The sequence below is a fragment of the Xenopus laevis genome, chromosome 1L (assembly GCF_017654675.1).
Source record: "Xenopus laevis strain J_2021 chromosome 1L, Xenopus_laevis_v10.1, whole genome shotgun sequence".
Taxonomy (NCBI): Eukaryota; Metazoa; Chordata; class Amphibia; order Anura; family Pipidae; genus Xenopus; species Xenopus laevis.
In genome coordinates this window covers 86040067-86055175 of record NC_054371.1, presented here as the reverse complement: position 1 = coordinate 86055175, position 15109 = coordinate 86040067, and the positions used below count along the sequence as shown (strand labels likewise).

At 35.8% G+C, this 15109-nt stretch overlaps 1 protein-coding gene across 3 annotated transcripts in view; it reads left to right on the top strand.

Annotated features, from left to right (window-relative positions):
* The window catches only part of npffr2.L (neuropeptide FF receptor 2 L homeolog), a 73807-nt gene extending 59409 nt beyond the window's left edge, over positions 1–14398 (top strand). For all 3 annotated transcript variants that reach the window (XM_041591057.1, XM_018252530.2, XM_041591053.1), the window contains 2 exons: positions 305–404; positions 13141–14398. In XM_041591057.1, the coding sequence (XP_041446991.1) occupies positions 305–404; positions 13141–13999 (959 nt within the window). In that variant the 3' untranslated portion in view covers positions 14000–14398. The remainder of the gene's footprint in view (positions 1–304; positions 405–13140) is intronic.
* The last annotated feature ends 711 nt before the right edge of the window (positions 14399–15109 follow it).

Below are 15109 nucleotides of genomic sequence, written 5' to 3'. Positions count from 1 at the left end.
AATAAGTGCCTCATTCAACAAAAATGTTACATTTTAACAGATTTTAAATGTGTGAGTGTAATCCATAAAAACAAATGTTTACTCCATTTGATGAAAAAAAAGGTGATGGGAAATTTATTTTCCTAATTAAAGTGATTCAGTAAAACCATTGTATTCTGCAGGACCTTTTACAAGGTTAATGTTATTAATGGCTTTTAAAAGCTTAAGTGAGGCAGCTTTAGGGCTGTAAACAAAATGCTCTCTGTGGAGCCACAATTAATTGCTGATGTGACTGCACTTTTAACCACTTTTCATTTTGTGACAGGTTGGCCCTTTGGCAGCACAGTCTGTAAGATGAGTGGCATGGTTCAAGGGATATCTGTATCTGCATCTGTTTTCACATTGGTTGCAATTGCAGTAGATAGGTAAGTTGTTTTGTATTTGTTGCACACATTACAAGCTGTTATAGTCTTTAAACAGGATGTATGCAAATTAACAAAATCTCATTTGTGCAGGCTTCTAGCAAACAGCTGAGCTACATATTAAACCAGAATACTTTTATTAAGTGGGTTATATACCCCAGCAATAATAGATACAACAATTCACTTTCTTATGAAATATAGACTGTGCAAATCGTACTGACTCCTAATAGTGTTATTTAATTACTATATTGGAAAACATATTTGAAATACAGCAACCTATTTCTACAATAGTTAATTATAACAAGGCTTAATCCATTGACTTTGGCTCTAGGGGCAGTTGTTAAACCACTTAAAATGCTGATGCACTTCGCGGTTATAGATTTTCACACTAGCAGGCACAGAAAGCAAACAATATCTATGATTCAGATTATGATAGCATCTAGAATATATGAATGGAGGACACCTCATCTTAGGACCATAGCACATGGGGACATTTCAATCTCCTGATGTCAATCTGCGCTACCATTGGCAATAAATGTCTATATAAAAAAAAAGGTTTTCCGTAGTATAAAATTAATAAAAGTAAATTGGATTTTTTTCATGATTAAGCCAGATCACCCTAATAGGGTAATAGGTTTTAATTGAGCCATCTTAATGTTATGCCACGGAAAGTCTTTTTTGGGAGATTTGTCCCCCACTGACGTGCAAATTTAACAGCAGGTAACCATCACCTTTAGATTATATAGAAAGTTTGGAAGTATCTTAATTCATTTTGGTCTTTCCTAAATGACCATGATGTACAGTATAATTTTCTGTAGGTGAAAAGTAATACAGGTATAGGGGGGAGTTTATCATTCTGATACCTATTATCCAGAAAAATCAGAAAAATTACAAATGTCAGAGCAGACCTTGTCACCAAACCTCTCAAGTAAGTGTTTTGGCACTGAGATACTTTCTATTAAGCAGTAGTAGGCGCAGAGATAGACAGTGGGGTTTTTTCCCTCTGTGCTTTTAGTAACATGCAAAATGTGTACCATGCATAATCCCCATCCTCCATGCTACCCGCTATGCCTCCTCTTATTAGCGCTGCTGCACTCTCAGCTGTCCTCATGGGGGTGGGCACACTAGTAATTCTGCCACTGGCTATTTTCTGCCAGTTAGCAGAAGCAAAAAAATGCCACAGGTTCCCCTGGACATATAGTTACAGGGAAATAACAAGTTAGTCTGTTGTGTTCAAACAGGATAATATGCAAAGTTATATCGCTGTGCTTTCTGTATATAATGACATATCTTCCTATACATTAAATAGAAGTAAAGTGAATGAATTAAGTGAGGATTGCATTGGATTGATGCAGTCCTCAACCAACGAGTCTCTATTGGCCCCACTATGATTATATTATTAACCCCTGGGCAATGGTCAAATCAGCCCACATTGACCTAAGGTGTGGGTGTTTAATTGAGGTGAAGTCTCCAAATGCCAGATATGTACATATAAGAACAGCTAAGTCTTCTGGTTGATCTATTCCATCTAATTTGGTTAGGAAATCAGTGAAAACATTAAGGCTAAGCAAGCACTGTAAAATGTCAGTTGTCAAATAAATCAGTTCACAACTATACACCCAGAAACAATGTTATCACGAGACACCTTTAAAAACACATGCTTTAGACTTGATTAATTTGACTGTAAATAATGCCTTATCTGCAAACAAAGGCAAAAACCATTTTAAGTGCTAGGAATGGGCTTGCGTTATAAGAACCTATTCATGTATAGGCTCCCATGGAGTTTTGTTACTCTCCCTAAGCTATATACTGAGTAATAATATAATAAGGGTAAACAGTACAAAAGACAATAAATAAATAAAAAACAAAAGAGGAAAATAAGGAGTTAAAGGGGTTGTTCATCTTTGAGATAACTTTTAGTATGATGTAGAGAGTCTGAGACAATTTGCAATTTTGTTTTTGAGTTATTTAACTTTTTATTCAGCAGCTCTTCAATTTGCATCTTAAGCAATCTGGTAACTAGGGTCCAAATTACCCTAGCAACCATGCATTGATTCAGCGATGCCCATTTTAAAGCTGCAAAGAGTCAGAAGGAAAAGGCAAATAACTATATAAAACTATAAAAAAATAAATAATGAAAACCAATTGAAAAGTTGCTTAGAATTGACCATTCTATAATATAATAAAAGTTACCTTAAAGGTGAACCACCCCTAATTCCATTTTCCTAACTTATGCTACATATACTAGGGTTTTATAACACAACACACAGTATTAAAGGAAAACTATACCCCAAAATGAACACTATATATTTAAGTAAAAACTGCCATTTTACATCTCTTGCCTTGAACCACCATTTTGTGATGGTCTCTGTGCTGACTCAGAGATCACCTGACCAGAAATAACACAGCTCTAACTATATCAGGAAGAAGTGTGGAAGCAAAAGACTGAACTCTGTTAATTGGCTCATGTGACCTAACATGTATGGTTTATTTGTTGTGTTTGTGTGCACAGTGAATCGTACGATCCCAGGGGGCAGGCCTTATTTTTTAAAATGGCAATTTTCTATTTGGGATTACTCAATGGCACATACTATTAAAAAAGTATATTATTATGAAAATGTTTTTTTTTACACGAAGTAGGGTTTTACATATGAGCTGTTTTATGCAATATCTTTTTATAGAGACCTACATTGTTTGGGGGGTTCTGTTTTCCTTTAATGGACAAGCAAAAGTATATTTTATATACAGTATGCTAGTGTATGGATAGTTCTGTATATGTTTGTGTGTGTGCATTAAGGCTGGATTTTTGGGAAGGCCACAAAGGGCCGAACCTAGGGTGGAATGATTTTAGGGACAGCATGCTTCCCGAGGGGCTGTGTATATATGTGTGTGTGCAACATCATTTGGAAGAGTTGAACTTGATGGACTATTTTCTTTGTATGTAATTAAATAAATTGTAACTTGTAATTAAGGATACTTTCATGTTCTGCCTCCTTTCTAAACATTGACAGTGTTATCTCTATAACTTATAAAGTTGTCTTGAGATAGCAATCATTTACAACCTCAGTAATGTTGGCAGACAGTTGACTCAATCAGAATGGCACCTTGAAGATTGTTGAGAGGTTTATTTCAAACTGTGAAGATATTGACAACAGTGAACATCCAGACAGGTCAAAAGATCATAATATGATCCACTTCAGCAATATTCATGTAGATGAAAATGGAGCCAAGCAAATACTACCGGACAATAAACCAACAAAGCACTACAGGAGGGGAGATGGGACAAAACAGGGAAAGCAAAGCATGAAACAAATGGTGCATGAGTAACATGCCACTTTAGATGAAGAGGATATAAATTACACTGTGCATCTGGCACACATGGCACACCGTTTATTACAGTAGGTTAAATAGTATGTACCTTCAGGGCCGCCATTAGAAATCACGGGGCCCCGTACAACAAAATTTTTGGGGCCCCCTGGGCCCCGCCCACACTGACGACCAAGCTCCGCCCCATATCCCGCCCACATCGCAGTTAAAAGACCACACAGACATCAGCGCTAAAAAAGTAACCCCCCCCCCACACAAGTTGTAAAAAGCTATTGATGGTCAGGGCCCCCTTATAAAAAAAATTGGGGCCCCAAAAAAAAAAAAATTAAATTTTTTTTTTTTTTAAAAAACATTGGTGGCAGGGGCCCCCTGTTAAAAAAAACTTGGGGCCCCAACAAAAAAAAATGTAAAAAAAACTAAAAAATAAACAAACATTGGTGGCAGGGGCCCCCTTCTAAGTTAAAAACAAATTGGGGCCCCAAAAAAAAATTTGAAAAAAAATTAATTTTTTTTGAAAAAAAAAAAAAACATTGGCGGCAGGGGCCCCCTTCTAAGTTAAAAACAAATTGGGGCCCCAAAAAAAAATTTGAAAAAAAATTAATTTTTTTTTGAAAAAAAAAAAAAACATTGGCGGCAGGGGCCCCCTTATAAGTTAAAAACAAATTGGGGCCCCAAAAAAAAATTTGAAAAAAAATTAATTTTTTTTTGAAAAAAAAAAAAACATTGGCGGCAGGGGCCCCCTTCTAAGTTAAAAACAAATTGGGGCCCCAAAAAAAAATTTGAAAAAAAATTAATTTTTTTTTGAAAAAAAAAAAAACATTGGCGGCAGGGGCCCCCTTATAAGTTAAAAACAAATTGGGGCCCCAAAAAAAAATTTGAAAAAAAATTAATTTTTTTTTGAAAAAAAAAAAAACATTGGCGGCAGGGGCCCCCTTATAAGTTAAAAACAAATTGGGGCCCCAAAAAAAAAATTTTTTTGAAAAAAAAATTTTTTTGAAAAAAAAAAAAAATGGTGGCAGGGGCCCCCTTACAAGTTAAAAACAAATTGGGGCCCCAAAAAAAATTTAAAAAAAAAAAAATTTTTTTTTGAAAAAAAAAAAAACTGGTGGCAGGGGCCCCCTTACAAGTTAAAAAAATTTGGGGCCACCAAAAAGAAAATTAATTTTTTTTTAAAAAAAAAACCCCAAAAAAAAACAATGGTGGCAAGGGGCCCCTTACGAGTTAAAAAAAAAATTGGGGCCCCAAAAACAAAAGTTTTAAAAAAAAGATTGGTGGCAGGGGCCTATAGAATATTAAAATAATACATTGGTGGCCAGGGGATTAAAAAAAAAAAAAAACACAAACTGGTGTTCAGTAGAATTGAACTCATGGCTTCAGTACTTCAACTTCGCCTCCTTTCGTGACTTCGGGTCTTTTCACCGCTTCAGGACTTCGGCTTCGGCTGTTTTCGTGACTTCGGGTCTTTGCGCTGCTTCAGGACTTCGGCTTCGGCTGTTTTCGTGACTTCGGGTCTTTTCGGCGCTTCGTGACTTCGGGACTTCGGCTTTTTCCGTGACTTCGGGTCTTTTCGTCGCATCGGCTTCGGCTTTTCGGCACTTCCGCATTCGGCACTGAAGAGGCAAGACGTACGGCTCGGGCGCTCGTAAGGGGGGCCCGGATCTTCAAAAAAATGCAGCGCTGCCGGGCCCCCCTTCATGCCCGGGCCCGGTACGCTTGTCCCCCCTGTCCCCCCCTGATGGCGGCCCTGTGTACCTTATACACATATAATGGCTACTGAACTGTTGTGCTGCAGTTTGTTATTGTCTAATGTAATTTACTTAGTGGTCTACTTATCTGTCTGCCACCTGCTTTTGAGTTTGATTTTTTTAAGAACTGTTTTTGGCAGTGTTTTTTTTTTGTTGTTGGTTTTTTTCTAACTAAATTCTGTATTCCTCTAACCTTGGATGTCGCTTACTGTTTCATTCATTCTTAACCTCAAAGAAGCTATGCATCCATTGGCATGGTTAGAAATGGTGTTGATATCCCTGTGCTTACCAACCATAGTTGCCCTTGCTAGGTATCTTAAACAAACTATCAATCCCATTGAATTGCAGTAAGTCTATCCATAGAGACAATCTGGTCAAATTATGCCATCCATTGCCTAGTGGATGTAAAACTGGCAGACAAAGGCAGTGATAGAGGCTGCTTTTCTATTAATTTGTTTTGTTAACCACAACCTTTAATGCTTATCTACCTGCTGATTGCCTAATAATTTTGAGCATGGCTCAGCATACTTCAATTGCACTGAAAGAAACACCCTGCTGCCATAAGAAGTGGCTTGGTCCAGATACCTTAAAAATGTTTCAGTCCTTTAGCTCCCATTGGATATTACCAAAGGAAAAGTCTCACCAACTAATAAGTTTGTGGAAGATATAAAAACTTTTGCAACTTCCATACAAAGTTTGTGACTTCTGTTGGCAATTGCTAATTAGAAATATGAGATAAAATGAGTAAGGTCGCAGCACAGTTTTCTGTAGTCACATTCTTTGCATTGTAAGTAGTGACTTTGTTTGATCTAACAACATCGCATATTTACTGCCTATACACAATAAGCTTCATCAAACAGACATCATGCCAAGGGTTCAAATTTTAAAAATATAAATAGATCAATGGGACACCTTTGCTGACATTCTGGTCCTGCTGAAACAATAAATTCTAATGCAAGACATTTATATAAATACATTTTAATTCTAATAGTAAAAGTATAAAATAATCATATCTTTGAGATGGTGACATTTTAATGCATATAATCTGATTTAGTGATGTCTGGTTGTGCTCTTTAGGCAGTTAAGATCACTGTTTATAGCAATTTACATTTTAAAAGTTACTAACCTGCTTTGTAAGAGTGAGCTTGCATTATTTGTTAGAGAAAAAAAAATTGAAGTGAAAAATCATTAAATAGCTAATGGGAAAAAAAGATAATGTTGACTTAAAGAATCTATGGTAATTGCCTTATACTGTATGCATAACGTAGTTTATTACATAGTTTTTATAAATATATAATTTTGCTAACTATGTCATGGTCATTGCCTCTAACATGTTCAAAAGAAAAGCTTTTTAGTATCGTTATTCATTTACACAGAGCTGTACAGAATTTGCATTTATTATACATTTATAACCTGATGACTTTATACCCTAAAAGCTAATAAATGTAATGTTACATAAGTCTGCAGTCTCAGAGTCCGGTGTCTGGGGCCCGCCAGGTCTTCCACCTCAGGAGCCCCACCACAGTCTTCAACGCTTCCACTTCTCAAAGCCACCGCCCACCTCCCATCCCCTTGGCATACCTTTTACTTCCTACTTAAAGCTGCAATTGGGGGTGAGCCTAGAGTGCCATAAGGGGTATATTTATCAAAGAGTGAAGTTAGAGATCTCCACAGTCCGCAGAGTGAAATTCCGCCTCTCTCCATTCATTTCTATGGGGTTTTTAAAGGCCTATTTATCAAAGGGTAAACTTTCACCCATTGATAAATACGCCTTTTAAAAGTCCCATACAAATTAATGGAGAGAGGCAGCATTTCACTCTGCAGACTGTGGAGATCTCTAACTTCACTCTTTGATAAATGTACCCCTAAGTTTCGAGTGGTGAGCATGCCTAGGTCAGGAGGCTCACAAAAATTCCAGGGTTCCTCTGTGCTAGTCTGACCCTGTAAATTTGCTTCAGGTTTTGTAATCTATGGTAGTGATGAGCAACATTTTTCGCCAGGTTTGGCCGCAAAGACAACACAATGAGTGAGAAAAATTGTTGCGTATCCAAAACATTTGTCACCCATTGCCTTCAATGTATTTGGCGACTTTTGACTTTTTGTCGGTTCGAAAAATTTTAGCGAATTGAAATGGGTCAGATTCACCCATCACTAAATTGCAATCAATTTGATGTAACCAGTAGCAGGTATTCAGTAAATGCTCTTTGATGATTGGATGCTATAGCTTACTAGACCTGGTACAAATGTAGTGCTATGATGCAAGCAATTGACCAATTAATGAGTCATTAGTCACTCCCTTGCCTTATATCTTCAATATTCTGAGTGATTTTACTAACCCTGATATGGTCTAAGGTACCACTGGTACACAGGAGTGGGATCTAATATCCATAAACCTGTCATGCAAAATTCTCTCGACACATGCCATACAGTGAAGTGTTTTATTAAATGTTTTCTCCGTGTTTCACTTTTTCTGTCTTCTATAAGACAGTATCTTGAAATTACAAATATACAAAGTGTACAAAAAAGTAAAATTTTTAATTCAATAATAAATCTGTGTAAACAAATAAATGTTATTTGCAATTGATAACTATTGCTGTATTTTATTCTAATGTTAAAAGTAAAACATAATCATATCTCTAAGATAATGACATTTTAATGCATAGCATCTGATTTAGTGTTATCTGGTTGTTCTCTATAGGTAGTTAAGATCAATGTTTATGGCAATTTACATTAGAAGTTACTTACCTGCTTTTTAAAAGGGTAAGCTTCCATTATATGTTTGAATTTTTTTTTTTTCTATGGAAAAAGCAATAAATAGCTAATGGAACGAAATACGGACAATGTCTACTTAAGGGATCAAATCTAATGCCTTTATAAAAGGTAATAATGTGCTATAGCTTATTCAGTGATATTTTTCAACTCCTGTTAAAAAAAACACTTAAGCGAATTGGGGTAAAGGGTAAGCAATAAGAGTCACAAAGGGTTGTTAAGCTCTCCACAGTGGCCAAGGCTTTCTCGCGCTTTAATCTTGAATGTAATTTCAACTTCTTATATTTTGTATATTGTACATAGTAATTTATGTTCATGCATAGATATTCTACCAAGATTAAATTCAGTACAGGTATGGGACCTGAGTGAAACATGATTTCGATACTCTGTCCAACTGTATGGTCTGTATTGACAAATAAAGGAATCTTGAATCTAGTTTACTAAAAAAAAACATTTAAACGTTAAACAAATTCAATAAAATAAACAATTGTTTTGCCTCCTATAAGGATGAATTACAGTTAGGTCCATATATATACCACAATGCATTGTAAATGAAACAACACAGATGCAGTTGAACTGCAGAACAAAAAGATTTCTGGAACATAAATATTCTAACAGTGGCCAGTAGTGAATTCCACATTTCGCCATCTGCAAATTTTTTCATGAAACTGTATCAAAAATTCACCGCAAAAAATTTGCCACAACAAAAAATTATCGCAAGCAAATGTATTTACTTGTTTTTAAAAAAAAATCACATGTGTAAAAACTTGTTGCATATAAAAATTGTTGTGCGGAAAAAAAAAAGTGTCGCCTATTGACTTCAATGCGTTTCACGAGTTTTTTGCTCATCACTAATGTCCAGCCTTATTTTTTCACACCTGAAAATCTTCTTTCCTTATATTTACTTTTCACACTTTTTTGTACTGGTTTGAGTCTCAGATCTCAAACTGCCTCCTAACAATCTCCACTTGGCTGAATTAACACCATCTCAGAAAGGTCTGTGTACAAACAGTAACGTTGATCCCAATAAAACTTTTTGTTTTTTCAAACTCCTATGAGTGCTGGATCTCCCGTGTTGTAAATAAAAATATACAGATATGGGATCTATTATCCGGAAACACATTTTCCAAAAATCTCCAAATTATTAGAAGTCCATCTCCCATAGACTCAATTTTATCCAAATAATCAATTTTTACAAATTATTTGCTTTCCCTCTATAACAGTAAAACCATATCTTGTACTTGACCCAAACTAATATTGAATTAATCCTTATTGAAAGCAAAATCAGTCTGTCATTTTATTTAATGTTTACATGATTTTTTAGTAAACTTAAGGTATGAAGATTCAAATTACGGGACCTGGAAAACCCCAGGTCCCGAGCATTCTGGATATACATCTACTGTATATCCTTGCATGGCCTCTGGGCCTAATTTACTAATAGCAGGTGCAGCACTAAGTACAAAAATACTTCAAGTCATTCAATAATGCTAGAGCACATGTTTTTATCATGTGTATTCTGGTTGCAGTTACACTAATGGCTTGTAGTTCTTTGTGAAGTTCTATCTTTGACACAGAAGGCTGATGGCACACTAGCAGATTAGTTGCCCATGATAAATCTGTGCTACCGAGGGCCATCAATCTCTTGCATATGGTGGGTAAACACGTGTTGCTTTGGTTTTGCAAAGTGGCTGAAGTTTCCTTGCAAGGAAACTTATGAAGAGCTGTGGTAACACAGATTTATCAAGGGCAATTAATACAATAGATACCTAAATTATTTGGTTTTGAAGTTCAGCAGTAGAATTAGCTTGCAATGTAGAAGTATTTTGTGGTCTAATATTAAAAAATAAAATAATTGGCCTTAACAATAATATTTAATGATAATTACACAGCATTTCCATGTTCAGATCTTTAAAATGGCCACTTCAAAATCCTTGGCAAATGTTTTGGTTCTACAAAACATTGAAATTTTGTCCAAAATCATAACTATAATATAGATATTGTTCCAGTGGCCGCACATTTTTTTTTAAGAGGAAACATGAACAGCTGCAGAAAACTGTGTTTTTATCTTTTTCCCACAGAAATCGGTTCAGACAAAATTTAGGTACTTAACATCCCATTTCAAATCCGAGCCATGTCATTATCATTGCTTAAGATGGGAGCCAAATTTCAAAATAATGTGCTAAGGAATGAAGGAATGTAATTTGCTTTATCCATAGTAGAATACAAGTGAGAAAATTGGGCACTTATTTGCCTCCACAAAGAACTTAACTGCTATTTTCACCTGGCTAACAAATGTAGCATTTGACAATAGAAGGCAATTAAAGACTGAGCATGTAAGCTTTGTGCTATGTATAACCCAAATGAAATAAATCATTATATGGCTCAATTATACAGCTGTACAGCTAAATACAAAATGTGCAAAATAGATCTATTATTTAGTATCTAAAATGTATATCTTAATAAGAATAATAAAGGGATATCTAGCCAGTGCAAACGTATGTTTTGGGGTTTAGTTTATAAACCAACAGAATAATGGTAATTTAGAAAAGTTCTGATAACAAAGCAGTTAAAAAATAATTTTTAACACTTTATTGTAGAAATCTTATCATTTTCTTTAAATAATCTATTTACATAGCTAATTGTAATCCCTGTATAGATGTATTGAGTTTTATGTCAGTTTATATGGATGTATCAGTGCATGCAGGTCCACGAGGATGCCACACTTGTTGTAATTGCGCTTACAGTGGGATGGATATACCAATTAATTGTCTTCCATATATATACATTTACATGCAGTGAGCACTGTTATAGCTCTTACATTGCAAGAATGATATCAGTCATTAAACTTCCTGGTCTGAACACCAGGAATTCTCATGTATCGCTTTCCATTATTACCAACGAAAATTGAGATACTGTATATGATATGTTATTGCTAAAAATGCAGGTAGAAGTGTTTTCAGACAATATGCATAACACATGAAAAACATGCATCCATATTTTTAATAACCATTATAGGAAAACACAAAAAGAGAGACAAAATGCCATGCAACATAAAGATTATAGGAGTATTTACTTCTCTAACATAACATAAGGACCTATGCTTCCTGAAGAATACAGTGTTATCAGCATTTGGCAGCACTATTCATGAGGGGCTGGCAGAAGAGAGCCATCCCTTTATTGGTCTTACCCACCTGGCAGGCACATGGTGCCAAGGAGCTCGGTACAGAATTCAGGACAGGATGAAGCACCCATATTGCAGACTCTGCTGCAAAAAACTTTATTCCGTACCGGCATTTTTCGGATCTCATGTACCCTTTTTTCAAGTTTAAAATACAAATATGAACCATAAACATTTTAACAAATGGTAGGCTCATGTTTGTAATTCACACTTAAAAAAGGGTCCATATGTTGGACCACAAACATGTTGTGACAGATTAAAGTTTTTTGCAGAAGAGTCTGCAGTTTAGGTGCTCCTTCTCATCCCTAGTTGTTTCACACTGTGATAATACAGTAGCTGGTTGGAAGGGTGAAGTTTACCAAGTCCTGAATTTGCAGGGGGATGTGGTTGTTTGTTTTCCTCTCTAAGAGCATTGGTCTCTGGGAGGTGTTGTGTTACAGTGGTTGAAGCATGCAATCCAGCATACCCACCATGCTGGAGGGCACAAGAGACTGATGGCTGGTAAACTTATCATGCACCTAATTTGGGACCATTGACAGGGATCTTGCAGATGCTGAGTATTACTAGGCTACTGTTATATCACTGTTGGTATTTATTGTTATAACACTGTTAATAAGTAAATATTTTTTATATTTATGGTTATGCATTGTTAATACTCATGTCTTGTAATAAAGCTGTGGCCAACAAAGATTCCAATGTAAAGCAAGTGATATGAGTTCATTATTTCTAGGCCAGTTGTTGGGGAAAGGAGAAAAAAAAAGGGGGAAAGGTATTTGGCCCTGCCCATGTCAAGTGCAGTAATGCACCATATGCAAGTGCTGGGTAAATAAACACAATGCATATCACAATGTTTGATCTCAGACTTGCTTCTGTGGGTTTTGCATTTGTTTGCATTATATTGAGGCAAGGGATATCTTGGTCAAAAAGTGACTTGCTTATTGGACTGTGGGGGTGCAATGTAATCACAGGTACAAAAAAGTCTAGTAACTGACCCTTCCTGTGCCTTACACTGTGGCATATGCATAATATGGTGACTGCTGCTTCCCCTCTGAATACACTACCAGCTGTTCTTCAGGCACATATAAAGCCCACTGTGCCACAGAAGTGATATCTTAAGATTTCTAAAAGAGCTATTTTCACACAATCTAAGTAACACTTAGCTTTTTTTTAAGAAAACTATACCCCCCAAACAATGTAGGTCTCTATTAAAAGATACTGAGTAAAACAGCTCAAGTGTAAAACCCTGCTTCATGTAAATGAACCATTATCATAATAATATACTTTTTTAGTAGTATGTGCCATTGGATAATCATAAATAGAAAATTGCCATTTTAAAAAATAAGGGCCGCCCCCTGAGATCGTACGATTCACTGTGCACACATACAAACCACATGTAAGGTCACATGAGCCAATTAACAGACAGAGTTCTGCCTTTTGCTTCCTCACTTCTTCCTGTTACAGTTAGTTGTAGTATTTCTGGTCAGGTGATCTCTGAGGCAGCACAGATAGAGTCACGAAATGGTGGTTCAAGGCAAGAGATGTAAAAGGGCAATATTTATGTAAATATATATATATATATATAGATTCTTTAATATGTCATTCAATTTGAGATAAACTATCTGTTGCTTAAGTATTCATTTTGGGGGTATAGTTTTCCTTTAAGTCAAGGCTTTATGACATTATAAACACAGCACATTCTTTTTTTTTTTTCTTATTGCAGGTTTCGATGCATCGTTTACCCATTCAAGCAGAAGCTGACTATATCCACAGCTGTTGTCATTATCGTAGTCATCTGGGTTTTAGCAATTGCCATAATGTGTCCATCAGCAGTGATGTCTCATGTTAAAGAGGATAAGAACTTTAGGGTTATTATTGGCAATAGCAACCAAACAAATCCCATTTACTGGTGCCAAGAGGATTGGCCTAACCCAGAGATGCGCAAAATTTATACAACTGTTCTCTTTTCAAACATATACCTTGCTCCTCTATCACTTATTGTGATCATGTATGCTAGAATAGGCATCACATTGTTCAAAAGTGAATTAAATGTTGAAAATAAGAATCACAAACAGCCAAGACATGCAGTTTCCCGCAGGAAGCAAAAAGTTATTAAAATGCTGATTATAATAGCTTTGCTTTTCATTCTCTCCTGGTTGCCACTGTGGACACTGATGATGCTATCTGACTATGCCAACTTGACGCAGAGTCAGTACCAGGTGATAAACATTTATATTTATCCATTTGCCCACTGGCTGGCATTTTTCAATAGCAGTATCAACCCTATAATTTATGGATTTTTCAATGAGAATTTCAGACGCGGCTTTCAAGCAGCTTTCAAACTACAGCTATGCTCTGAAGAAATGGAGAGGCGAACAATGTATTCTCATCGAGCTCAGGGAAATGCCATTCTACCAGCAGCTTCCCATAACTCGGCTCGTCAAAATTCAGCATTTGAAAAGCAAAGCAGCGACGACAAAGAGTCAGATAAGAGAAAGCCTCTTACAAGTGACCAAGATCTAATCATGGAAGACCTGGAAAAATGTTCAAATAATAATGGAATCCAAAAAGACATGGTTTGATTGGTGTAAACACACAGCCCCCTAATTGTCCTGATTTAGTAATTGCAGACACCAAAAAAGCTGGAACTTACCAGGATGTGGGGTTGATCAGGGGTGCCTGGGCATAAACTGGGAATTTCCAGGATTTATTAGGAGCATGTGCTAAAATGGCCTGATTTTTCTTTATTAAATGTTTGAAGGAAAACACAGCTTAAAAATTGTACATATTGTGTTCGACAAAGACTTTATCTTAAGCTGTTCTCACTATAAGATAAATGAATGTTCCATTGCCCAATTCATTCATGCTGTATTTATGCAGATCCATGGAAAAAAGTTATTTTGTACCTAATTTTGTGTAGGCTGTCTACTGGATGCTTCTGTAAATTTCCATTTTTCACATAAAAGCTAGCAGTGAAAGGAGAGTAACTGTAAATTAAGTTATTAATATATATTTTGTGAACAAAGAATGTATGAGCATATCTTAAACAGAGTATTTAATATTCACTTGTGCTACAACCCATAAAAAGGAGTATTTTTGTAGGGTTTTAAAAGGAAGAAGACTATAAAGAAGACATTTTATAATGTGAAATTAGGTGACAAACACAGAAATTATTTATGCCACAGTACCATGTTTTAATATATTCATGAAGAACATCACTAAATGTTAATAGTTTGCCTCAATTCGTTTATAAGAGTTAAATAATACACTTTTTAAATAAAGATAAGGATTTCGGCTTCTAGTTTGTTTCTACAATATTTATCATCTTTTTTTTTATTTGTAAAAATACAGTAGAAAAAAAGATAGGAATTTTTCACTGGAGATTAGGAACAGTTTATGCTCAGTTTCATCTGCAGAGGTCAGAATCAATAACAACAGTCATACAGCCATTCTGTAAAACATCCCAAATCACAAACATCTAGTAGTGGGAATCTTAGTATCTTCAACTGTTTTGTGACTTGAGCACTCATATCTTTCCCTTAGCTATGGGACTGGTAAGGGCAATTACAGGCATATCAATGCAATGTTTTGGGAAACACTGCAGTTTTTGCCCCATGCAGTGGTAGCCTATGACATCTCCAATGAATGAATATAATACTCTAATTGACTAGTGAATGGAGCCTGAAGGCACA